Source organism: Salvia splendens, chromosome 9 (genome assembly GCF_004379255.2).
Source record: "Salvia splendens isolate huo1 chromosome 9, SspV2, whole genome shotgun sequence".
Lineage (NCBI taxonomy): Eukaryota > Viridiplantae > Streptophyta > Magnoliopsida > Lamiales > Lamiaceae > Salvia > Salvia splendens.
The window spans coordinates 16442940-16455148 of NC_056040.1; the positions used below are offsets into that span (position 1 = coordinate 16442940).

At 39.8% G+C, this 12209-nt stretch overlaps 2 protein-coding genes across 3 annotated transcripts; both read left to right on the forward strand.

Moving 5' to 3' along the window:
* Positions 1–2549: 2549 nt before the first annotated feature.
* LOC121746831 (rac-like GTP-binding protein 5) lies at positions 2550–3939 on the forward strand. Its single transcript, XM_042140769.1, has 7 exons — positions 2550–2654; positions 2799–2886; positions 2966–3075; positions 3164–3227; positions 3343–3407; positions 3506–3571; positions 3672–3939. The coding sequence occupies exons 1-7, from the start codon at positions 2550–2552 to the stop codon at positions 3774–3776; spliced, it is 603 nt and encodes a 200-aa protein (XP_041996703.1). The 3' UTR covers positions 3777–3939.
* A 3925-nt stretch (positions 3940–7864) lies between these two features.
* On the forward strand, positions 7865–11870 carry LOC121746648 (serine/threonine-protein kinase BRI1-like 2). 2 transcript variants are annotated; one of them, XM_042140557.1, is made up of 11 exons: positions 7865–8162; positions 8289–8759; positions 8867–8940; positions 9074–9192; positions 9278–9393; positions 9474–10262; positions 10352–10600; positions 10684–10853; positions 10965–11192; positions 11347–11493; positions 11581–11870. In XM_042140557.1, the coding sequence occupies exons 2-11, from the start codon at positions 8609–8611 to the stop codon at positions 11830–11832; spliced, it is 2295 nt and encodes a 764-aa protein (XP_041996491.1). In that variant the 5' UTR covers positions 7865–8162; positions 8289–8608; the 3' UTR covers positions 11833–11870. The 2 variants fall into 2 exon arrangements, with proteins under 2 accessions (XP_041996491.1, XP_041996492.1); XM_042140558.1 differs by having other exon boundaries at positions 10687–10853.
* Positions 11871–12209: the final 339 nt, after the last annotated feature.

Genomic DNA, 12209 nt, shown 5'->3' on the forward strand with positions numbered 1-12209 from the left:
CTCCAGGAGCGGCAGATTCTGAAGCCGAGCTGCTATCTCTCGGCTGTACAGAGGCAGCACGACGTCGGCCCCCTGCTCGCCCTTATCGGCAATTAGCCTTACCAGGCTACCGACAAAGGCCGAGAACTGGCTGCTCAAAAAGAGTTTCTCCGTGTAAACACGGAGAGCCTCCCCTTGGGCAACCACGGCAGCAGCATCGCTCCGCTTCGTCTGCTCTCGCTGGATGACGAGCTGGTTTTTGGCAAACTGAGCTTCATCCTGGGCCGAAATCCTAGCAGCTCTGGCCTTCTCAAAGTTAGCCTCAGCCTGTTCGGCCCGATGACAAGCAGCCGCCAACTTCCTCTGCATCTCGGCATAGTCATTGGACGCTTTGGAGAGCTCGACGGCGACGAGCTTGGAGAGCATATCGTTCCTCTGAAAATGAATAAAGAAAAAAGTCAACAAAGGGGCCACAAAAAATACAGAAAAAAAGCAAGGCCAGAAAATCAAGAAGAGAATTCACCTCGGCGAAGTCCGTGGGCCATAAAAACGGCTCACAGATATGTTCCGAAGGAGGCGCCAAGACCACGTCTTTCTCTGGCGCTCTCGGGGGCTTCTGGGCCTTCCCCCTCCCCTTTGCCGAAGTCGACTCCGGCTTCTTCGGATCCGAAGAGGTTTTTTGCCTTTTCGGAGTCCTCTCGGCATCAGATGCCGAGCTGGTGGTTTTCGGCCTCTCCGGCTCCTTGGACTCCGAAGATTTTCGGGTAGCCTTACTCAGCATGTACACTGCCAAAAAGCAAGAAAGCAAAGTCAGGTTTTCTTCGTTAAAGCAGTAGAGCATAAAGATAAAAAGAGAAATCCTCACCCTCGGCCTCTTCGTCCGAAGACGAGATGTCGAACACGACGTCGCCCTTGACGAGCTCAGACTCCGGGTATTGTTTCCTAACTATGGGAATCTTGTTGAGCTCGCCATCGAGCTCGTCCAACGGTTCAGGCCGAGGGTGACGGATAACGGACTCCGGCCCTCTCCAGGGAAAACTAGGAGCCGCGGTCCTATCATAGTAGAAGAAGCGATTTTGCCACTTCGGCCACTTCGTTTTACAAAAGGCTCTAAAGGGCTGTAAAGGGATCAAGTAAAACCAAGACCCCTTCCTCTTAAATTGAAAGAATTTAAGGATCGCCTTCAAAGACAAATCCCTTCCTAACCTACGGAGTTCGGCAGCGAAGGCCGACAAGTGCCTCCAAGAGTTCGGAGTCACTTGGCCTAAAGGAAGCTGAAAAAAATCTAGTAAATCTATAAAGGCAGAAGGGAGGGGGAAACGAAGCCCGCATTCTAAGCAGGCCTCGTACACGGTGGCGTACCCCTCCGGCGGGGAGTCAGCCCTATGATCACCGTCAGGTACCACTGCCTTCCCCCCAGGAAAAAAGTATTTTTCGGGTAGGGATATCACAGTATCCTTACTCAAAATACTATGGAAATACTCTACGGTCTTCTCCCCGGACTCTTTCCGGCCAGAAGACCCCTTATCCCCTTTCCTACCGCTACCCGACTCCGAAGAAGAAGAAGACATTTTTCTTACTTTTTGAAGATGAAGAAAGTCTGAAGAAGCTCTTGAAAGCGGAAGAAAATTTCTCGAAAAAGAGAGAGTATAGAAGACGCAACAGCAAAAGTGTTCAAATGAGGAAAAAGGAGGATACTTATCAGATTCGGGAAAGATTTCGAGATCGTTGCGCCGTTTCGAATCCCACCTTTTCAGGATTCAACGGCCGGATTTTACTGTCGCATTTAATGCAGGCACGCGCAAGGCACGTCCCCTGACGTCAGCCTCCCCCTTACCATTATCCAGAATGCCGAAGTGACTCACCTCGCCGAAGTGATTCACTTCGCTTTTCGGGGGGGGTAGTGATGGGGTACGAACTAAACCCTAATGGCAAGCCCAATAACAGTGACGGCCCATCAGCCCAGAGCCCAAGAAAGAGTATCTGTTCGGCACCAAAGAGTTCGGCACGACCAAAGAGTTCGGACTCAGCCTACAGCTCGGTAAAAGCCGACCAGTCAAGCTCTCCTCTCAGATCGGCAAGAGTTGATCGGTAAAGTCCAGCAGTTCGGTCTCAGCATTCGACCGAACTAGGAGTTAGTGGACTCATGAAAGGCCTCCACGACCTCCACTATACCCACGATCTATTTAGTGGTATGAAGCAGTTATTGAGCAGTTATTGCTCACCCACGATCTTGTTAGTGGGGCTGCAAACCACGATCTTAGTTCAATGTATAAATAGAACTTAGATCAGATAGAAAAGGGTTAAGCTCTCTAGAGATAAAATCATATAGCAAGTCTGTGTTGTAAGCTGTAATCCCAGATCAAGCAATACAATCTTGCCCTCCCTTCTTCCCGTGGACGTAGATTTACCTCAGTAAATCGAACCACGTAAATTCACCGTGTCGTAATTTATTTTTACGAGCATTCATCATCATCAATAATTCGCGGATTCATCAAGCATAAATTTTGAGGTAGTAAATCTGAGCTCGATTGTTCACCAGTTGTGAAGGAGGAGACGTCGACGACGAGATGAGCGCCTCTAGTTATAGGTTCATAAAATGCGTCACCGTCGGCGACGGAGGCGTTGGTAAAACTTGCTTGCTCATTTCCTACACCACCAACTCCTTTCCTACGGTTGAGTTCTCTCTCTCTCTCATGCTAAATTACTACTCCTTCTGTCCATAAAAAATGGTACTGTATCATTTTTTTTCCATCAGTCCACGAAAATTAGTCTCATACTAAAAATGAATATTTACGGTTTATTTGTGGCATGAATAGGGTTACATCCCAACTGTATTTGACAATTTTAGTGTGAATATGACGGTGGGTGGGAGCAGTGTTAATCTATCGCTGTGGGACTCTGCTGGTAAATTACTTGTTCTTGATTTTATTTAGTAGTACTAATGTTAATGTAGAAACATTTAGTCATGAATTGTGTTGAGCAGGTCAGGAGGATTACAATAGATTAAGACCGCTAAGCTACCATGGAGCTAATGTGTTTATACTTGTATTCTCTCTTATTTCCAAGACTAGTTATGACAGTGTCCACAACAAGGTCAATCTTCTTTAATTTAATTCTACTCACTGTCTATCTTCTTTCTCACTTGTTGCTCATAGTTTTCCTTTTCTCCTCAAATGCTCAGTGGAATTCTGAGTTGAGGCATTATGCTCCTAATGTTCCGATAATTCTTGTGGGATCAAAGACTGGTTAGGATCTCCTTTCATCACATCATACTGTTGTTTTTGTGGTTTAATTTACTAAATTCTATGTGTGTAGTTTTTTGTAGTTTGGTAGAAATAGTGATATCTAATTTATTTTCAGATCTTCGAGATGATAAACAGTTCTTTGTCGACGACACTGAGGCAGTACCCATTTCAACTGCAGAGGTATAGTTCTTTTTTTCACTTGGTTAAATCCGCTTCAAATTAAGCTCTAGTATATAATTAAGCGATGATGACAGTTGATTTATCATTTTTCTTTGAAGGGAGAGGAGCTCAAGAAAATGATTGGAGCATCAGCTTACATTGAATGTAGTTCCAAGACACAACAGGTGTGATCAAGGAGCTACATATTTATCTTCATTTGCCATTTCAACACGTTATCAACGTCCATTATCGAGTCTATTCTCATTCTGTCTCCAAATTTTGCAGAATGTGAAGGCTGTCTTTGATGAAGCTATCAATGTCATTTTGCAGCAACCAAAACAAGGAAAGAAAAAGAAGAGAAAGGGCCAACAAAACTGCAGAATACTGTGATTGTATTATGGAACTCCAAGATGATGATGAATGTGAATGATGGTGGTGAGTGAGAGTAAGAGAGATTAGCTTGCCATGTTGCTTAGTTTCCTCTTGAATTCAATTTTAGGTGCTATAAGGGCATCCATACAAATACAATGGGATGACTATCTCCATGCAAAAACTTCCGCCACGTCGTCATTTTTATCTTTTTATTTTTTTTGTCTCAGACTACAACTTCTACAATGGATGCTTTCTCCCCATGCTAGAACATTAATATGCACTATTCATTATTTTACTTTTAAAATTAAAATAAAGACAATATATAATACCAAAGTACTTCATATATAATAAAGTAAAACTACAAATCCTAAACATTTAAAAATTACAAATCCTAAAAGTTAAAATAACAAATACTCCCTAGAAAATGTCACTTATTTCCATTTTTGTCCGTCCCTAAAAATTTGTCACATTTCACTTTTACCATTTTTGATAGTGGACCTTACATTTCACGAACCCATTCTCACTCGCGTTTTATTATAAAACTAATATATAAAAGCAGGACCCACATGTCACTAACTTTTTCAACCTACTTTCTATTACATTTCTTAAAACCCGTGCCGGATAAAATGGTGACAAATTATAAGGGACGGAGGGAGTACTAAAAGAAATCGACGAATCATGTCGCATGATCTTCTTAATGAGTACGCAGATCATGAGGTTGTGCATGCAGAGTTGATTTGAGGTCACCTCTAACGTATTCTTGGCGAACAGATGTTCCATATGTTGGAGGTTCACATTAAGACTGATGTTGTCAAGAGCCATAGACTATCAAGAGACGGTAGGTGAGGGTTACGCAACGCTCGCACTTCCTAAGGGATCATACCCTTCCCCGCTTCACTCCCCGTCGGACGACTATGGTTGTTGGGTGATGACCAGAAGTTATCAGGCTCTTCCTGCTCCGCCTAGTTGAGGTCGATGGAAGTAGGTCCACCGCTCGTGGAGTAGTCACAGCCAAAGTTTTTGTTATCTTCGGTGCACCACTTTTAGCCTCGGATCCACTGCTAAATTTGGGGCTCCTTTGGAGAAGTTGCCAGACGTCTAATACTAGAAGGCTTTCTTCTCCTCAGTGAAGAAGACCCCGTTCGCCTTCTTGGCAATGTTGGCCAAGCTATGTCCGGCCACATCTTCTGGGCGTTGGCGTAGAGGCCACCCCACTTTTGCACGTCCTTTTGAACCTGTGACCAGTGCTTCCAGATCATTTCGTACGCACACTCGACAGAGCCCCTCAGCCTCTGAGCGTTGTACTTCTCAATAATCCATGGAATATATGAAACTTATAATTGTTTCCGATGACGAGTCCTCGGAAGCATCAATGAATCACCTCACCAACACTACCGTTTCTCCGGGGGTATAGCCCGACGACCCGTATGGGTTGGCCTGAACCCAAACAGATTAGCCCAATTGACATCCTAGTAATAATAAAGAATTATAATTGTAATCACGTTTATTATAGTTTACTTATTGTTGTTATTAATATGTTATCAATTAATAACTTATTATGAAAAATCTGATGTTATATTGAAATTAATTATTACGCTCTTGAGTAATATCTTACTACATGAATCTGAATTTGATTCTAAACTTATTATATTAATTAAAAAATTAATCAAAAAATCTTACCCCATTAGTCATTATTATATCAATTAGTTGATTTATTATTAAGATAATCATTTCAGAATTTAATTGATTAATATAAATTCAAAAATTTGAGTAATTATTCTAAATATTTCCAAATACTACAAAATAAATAAACTATCAGAAATCATATTTTGAAAAATAATAATCTTTAAGAGCGTTACTTTCTTGAAATATTTTCACGGAATCATCAATTTTTACTGTAAATAAGACATAGCAAGATTATTTGATGAATCGTTACTTAGATCAAAGTATCAAACGCCATCAAATTCTAATAACATTACTAGTATATCAATTTATAGCAATATTTACATGATTTCTATATTGTTCATAAACAAAATAATTACGATTTCACTTCATTTATTCATTACAAATGAGCTTTACGATTGAAGTGGAAATAAATCACTTTTGAAGGCATAGCACGCACATAGTGTCGGTGAGATTGTGCGTGTGATTTATGATAGAAAAAATACATCTTACCAAATAAAGCATTGATAGCGATATATGTCACTATCTCTGTTTGGGAAAAATATTGTTTCATCATAAGATAATGTTTTTAGTAAATTCACATAAAATCTTCAAATGATATTTATTCAAAAAACGGTTAGTGACTCAATTCATTCAATCACAACCACTACACTAAACAATTTATTGATTTTTTTATATGCTTGTCGGGCCTTGATATATTTCAAATCTCTTACTCATACTGCTTAATTATTCATTTCGTGTTGTTTATATGGCAAATATATACTCATTAAGGAAAAATCTGAACAACTCGTATTTGACTAAGATAAGATGTTAGTATTTATTTTAGTATTTTTTACTAAGATAAGATAGTTTTTAATTTACAATTTTCCAGTCAAAGCTGAGGTGTATATATAAGACGTGAAACACAATGCAGTTGAACTTTATTTACCATTATAATGAACTTGATAGTACTAGTATACTTTTTAGTCCTTGACCCATAATAATTATTGTGTTTTTATATCAGATTTTTATTTGTGTAGTAGACAGATTCCCTATGATTTAAAATATTACAAAAACTTGAAATTTAATAGTCTAAAATATCTCATTGTTGGCCCTAAAATAGTTGATATGTATCTTTCATAATTCATAAATAATAAGCTTCTAGTGCCTTCATTTTAAAAATATAAAGTGGAGCTAATTAATAGCTATCCCATAAACTCAACTTTATTAGCAAGAATATTTATAAAGTAAATTCAGTGGGAATCTTGAAGATCATAAACATAAAGTATATAAGCTACCACTAAAGTATTTTATTTTTCTACGTAAATCATAAAAATATCAAGGCAGATATAGTCATAAAAAATTCTTCCCAAATAATTTATTTGATACCTTCGAATTCTAGTTGAAAGAAAAAACAAACTAGATAGTGGAGTTGGCGGGCTGATAACTTACGGCATAAAGATCACTCAATTCGAATTTTACCAATAACTAAAGTCGAATATTGCAATTAAAAAATAAAAAGAAATGCAAAAACTATAAATTTCTCTTTTACCTAGGAAAAAATCAGATTTAATTTATTCACAAAAACTTGTATATGATGGATGTTACACATATTCAAGAATATATTTACATTTAGTAATATTTGAAGATTTCTAAACTTGTATAGCACAAACTCCCTATCACATTTATAAAAATATCTCCATTTATACGTGGAGCCTATCACAATATTTTTTGATGAAAACCGAGTCTATTTCAATTAGTTATTTTGAGGGAAATCGAGTCTATCACAATTAATTTTGTCTAACTGTATCCTTAAATTTTGAGGAAGCCGACTCTATCTTAATTCTCATATTCAAAACCAATCTAATAAACGCGACTTAGTACTAATCGTGAGTATTTCTTCGTAAAAAAAATACATCTTCCATCCACAATTAACAATCCTAAATTTTAATTTTAATCACATAAAAATTAGTCCTCCTCCATTTTTAATAATATAACACTTTTTTCTCTTTACTTTAATAATACTCCTATAATATAGGCATAACTTTATTTAAATGGCGGGCCCACGTTAATAAAACAACATTAAGTATTGGCTGTTGGACTTCGCGGCGTTTATTTTGAGACCATCAAATATGGGCCCCAGCCCAACTAGCGTAATACACACGAAGTTGACCGTGGGGACTGTATAGTAAATGCAATTAAGAGAAGGGCAGTTCCGTCTTTTCCGATCGAAGCGGACAAACCCAACCCCATTCCCCGTTCATGCACTTATGCCGTTAGTGTACCGTTGAAGCAACCGTCAACCCGCAATAGCCGGTTGTGAGCCCCCCGCCCCATTTGTCGGTCGTTATCCGATTACCGGATATCGTGGGTTTCCCGCGAATTATTGGTTTCCTTTTTATAACAAAAGTTTCAATAACAGAAAAACAAAAAATGTGCGAAAATTAACGACTTGCCGTAATTAAACACTCAACATTTCTAATTTTAGTGGGACTTCTCTCATCACGGACAATTCTTTCATGCAGCCTTTGTTTCTCCAGTAAAAGATTGAAATTCGGATGAAGCCAAATCCATTGCAGTAAAATTGATCGTTTACGATTCAATTAAAGCAGCCCTACGTTTGAATTTTAAAATATTGTATGTTAGCTGAGAGTAGGTAAGCACAGGATCATCGGTGGCGCTATTTTGTTGATTTAAAATGTTGGATGGCTTTGAACGGAAGGGAATATTCAAAAAATTTAGGTAGGCTTCCATTTTCGCATTATATTCTTATTGTTTCAACGTGCAATTTTTGGATTTTATTGCTGATTAGTACGCCATAATGAATATTTTAATTATTATTGATATTGTATCATGTGGTGGAAGCAGGGGATTTGATTAATTGAGGTGCCTGCTTTTGAACTGGAGGTTGGATTTTGTGATTTGTTTTATCTGAATCGGAAATGGTGATATAAATCAAGAGGAATTTTGGAATTCAAGGAATTGGCAGCGCCTTTTCTTCGGAAGCAATACATATTTGCTACGGCGGTTGAAGCTACTGCAATATGCATCCAATTAAGTGTTCAATGTTTCTGGCGTAGATTTAGGAGTGATCAGGTTTCTGCAGAAACACGCAATTTTTAGCTTAAATGCACATGGGGCGCTGTTTTAGGCTTTGATTGCATTGAGATTATCGAGTTGGGGAAGAAATGAAAGTTGAGAGGTTGGATTTGGGAAGGAAGAAAGTGATTGTGGGGATAAGATTAGATGGTTATGCTAAAGAGTTGCTTGATTGGGCTGTGGTTAAAGTAGCCGGTCCGGGCGACTCAGTTGTGGCAATTCATGTTTGCAGGAATTCAGGTGCTATGTTACTAAAGCTTTGAACTCTTCAGCTGTTTGTACAATGTGAAAATCTTGAGTTTTTTTTATGTTTTGGTTTGTGATGAGGTGAGATTGATTGGCTGCAGGTTGCATTCCGAAGGAGAAAGTGTTGTTGGATGGTTACTTGGAAGACTATGAAGGTGTATGCAGCAAAAACCAGGTTAGCTCCACCTTAACTACATCTGTTGAGTTGTGATGATAATGCTGAATGGCAGAGTGAATTAATATTGTTTGGATTTTATTGCTTGTTTCCATTTTCATGTTTGGTTGTGGTGATTGGTGGGGTGTTTCAGGTTTCTCTCAGCGCTCAAGTCTTGAAAGGGAACTCGACCAGAAAATCTCTAGTGAGGGAGGCGAAGACTCATGGTGCATCGACTGTTATTGTGGGATTAACGAGGCTTAGCGCGTTGGGGTAAGACTATTGAGGTCCTTCAGTTTCTCTGTATTTGGACATTTATGTTGTTTTTTTTAAAGTATCGATAGCATCTGTATTTTAGGGGATGGGCTTCAATCGCTAGGTATTGTGCAAGGAAACTGCCTTCCACTACTGAGGTTATAGCGATTCACAATGGCAAGGTTGTCTTCAGCAGGTGCTCGAAACTTTTATTGGAAGGTGTGGTGTTATTTCTGCAAAAAAATAAAAGAAATATATGTATGTCTAGATGGCTAAGTGTTGATCTCTTGTGATTGCAGGCGTGAGTTTAGACTCAAAGGCGAGTGCATATGGCAATGACAGCATGTCCACTAAAGACACTTTTTCGGAGTTTGGAGAGTCTGAGATATCAAGCATTGATGCAAGAGATGGAAACATGAGCTTGCGAGATGATACCATGAGCCCTCTAGGGAGGCTTCAACGAGGCTCTATAAGCTCCATTTTTTTCCATGCTGAAGAGTTCTCCAAGCAGAGTCCGGGTTGGCCTCTACTTCAGGCAGAAAACTCCAGAGATGATGCTGTGAGCCCTATTGGGAGGCTTAAACGAGGCTCCTTAAGCTCGATTTCTCTCCCTGCAGAAGATTTCACCAAGCAGAGGCAGGGTTGGCCTCTACTTCAGACAGCAAACTCAGGAGATGGTGCTGTGAGCCCTATTGGGAGGCTGAAACGAGGCTCCTTAAGCTCGATTTCTCTCCCTGCAGAAGATTTTACCAAGCAGAGGCCAGGTTGGCCTCTACTTCAGACAGCTAGTTTGGTGACTCAACTTGGCGTGGAAGCAAGAAAGATGTCGGTTGTTCAATGGGTGATGACCCTGCCAAGCCGGCCACTCTCTGATGCCTCATCTCAGTCCAGCTCGCCTATGAGCTGCCAGACCGATGATTCTATTGAAGGAGAGAGTGATAAGGCGGCTCAGGTGACTAGTTTCTGTAAGGAAGCCAGTCTGCTCGAGCTTCCTAAGGATTTGGAACTCATACTGATGAGAAATCCGGCAGGTTGCACAGTTCTCAGCCTCGATTATCTGAAGATGTCAACTTCTGATTTCTCCTCTGGTAACTCTCTCAAACATATTGTTTTTGTGTAGCTGTATGATTCGCAATCCTTTTATAAGCACCCTCCTAAATAACACGAAATGGAATAGGAAATCTTATCGGGAGAGGAGGCTGCAACTCGGTGTTCAAGGGAGTTTTTCCTCAGGGCAAAGCAGTAGCTGTGAAGATCATGGAGTCTTCCAAAGAAGCGTGGAAGGATTTCATCCACGAAGTCGACGTAATGACCACGTTGAAGCACACAAAAATTGCGCCTCTACTTGGGGTCTGCGTGGAAGATGATGCTTTGATCTCCGTTTATGACCTGATGCCCCGAGGAAACCTTGAAGAAAATCTACACGGTGAGTATTTTCACAAATTCTTGAATTTTAAACTTCATGACAAACTGTCACTGCATCACCTCAGGTTGAGTTGTTTCTTGAAGCAGGTAGCATTAAGGAAAATTCAGTGTTGTTGACATGGGAAACGAGATACCGGATAGCTATTGGGATTGCTGAAGCTTTAAACTACTTGCACAACGAATGCCCTAGGCCCGTCATTCATAGAGATATCAAATCTTCAAATATTCTCCTAACTGATGAGTTAGAACCACAGGTAGTTTCATCAGGTTCAAAAGTGGCCTTATAGTCAAAATGCAACTAGATCATCTTCTCAAAATCATCGATCCATGGTTAACTGACTGAGGTTCTGTTGTTTCCTTGTCAGTTATCCGACTTTGGCTTGGCGACTTGGGGGCCCACAATGTCATCCTATTTGATGGACAGCGATGTAGTTGGAACGTTTGGGTACCTAGCTCCCGAGTACTTCATGTATGGCAAAGTTAGTGACAAGATTGATGTGTTTGCTTTCGGTGTTGTTCTGCTTGAACTGCTCTCCGGGAGGAAACCAATTGGTTTGGAGACTACAAAGAGTCAAGAAAGCTTGGTCATGTGGGTAAGAATCATTGATTTTGAACTATATAACACACTTGTTTCATCGTACTTTTTGTATGATCAGTTGAAAAAACTAACAAAACTTAAGCATGTGAACCAAATTCATGTTTTGTTGTAGTTTTGTAGTAATCATTGAAACTTGTTTATGTGATAAGGCAAAACCTAAGCTAGAGAGCAAGGACTTGAAGGGTATATTGGATCAAAATTTGGAAAACATCGATGAGGATCAGATGCAGAGGATGGCTCTTGCTGCGTCTCTATGCCTGACTCAATCATCACGCCTTCGCCCCAAAATGCACCAGGTAACGAAGATGAGTATGGACACGAACTGGATGTGATCCGCTTCGTTTTTTCTGATATACTAATTCAGCAGCTGTTTGTGAATGCAGATACTTAGTATACTAAGAGGGGAGGAGTATTTGGTTGGAGTTAGGCCAAAATGTGGTGATGGTGATGAAGAAAATGAGGACGAGAACGACGATGAAGTATATCCAGATTCAAGAGCAGAGTCACATATGAGCCTTGCATTTCTTGATATAAAGGAGAACTCAACATCATTCAGCAGCATTGATCAGAGCAGCCCTCTCTCTGTTGAGGAGTATTTGAAGAAGAGATGGAGTAGATCATCAAGTATGGATTAGTTTTTGCAAAGATTTGTTGTTGTGTTTTTTTTTTTTTGGGGGGGGGGGGGGGGGGGGGGGGGGAGAGGGGGAGAGAGTGGAGGAGGCATGCACCCAAAAAATAATGAGGTGGGGGTTGGTTTCCAGTTGCACTCAACATGATTTTTTTTTTGGTGATAATTTGTTAGAGAAAGGAAAAAAATCCCTCAATTGTAGGGTGTTGAAGAAGATTGTGCTTGAATATTAAAAAGTGCATTGTATCATAGTATACAATTATACAAATTGTTAACATCAATATAAACCACTCCATATCAATAAAAAAATTGGATCCTTTTTATTGATGGCTTATGCTTTGTACATGTGTATGTTATGTGTAATCTTATAAAAAAAGAACAATT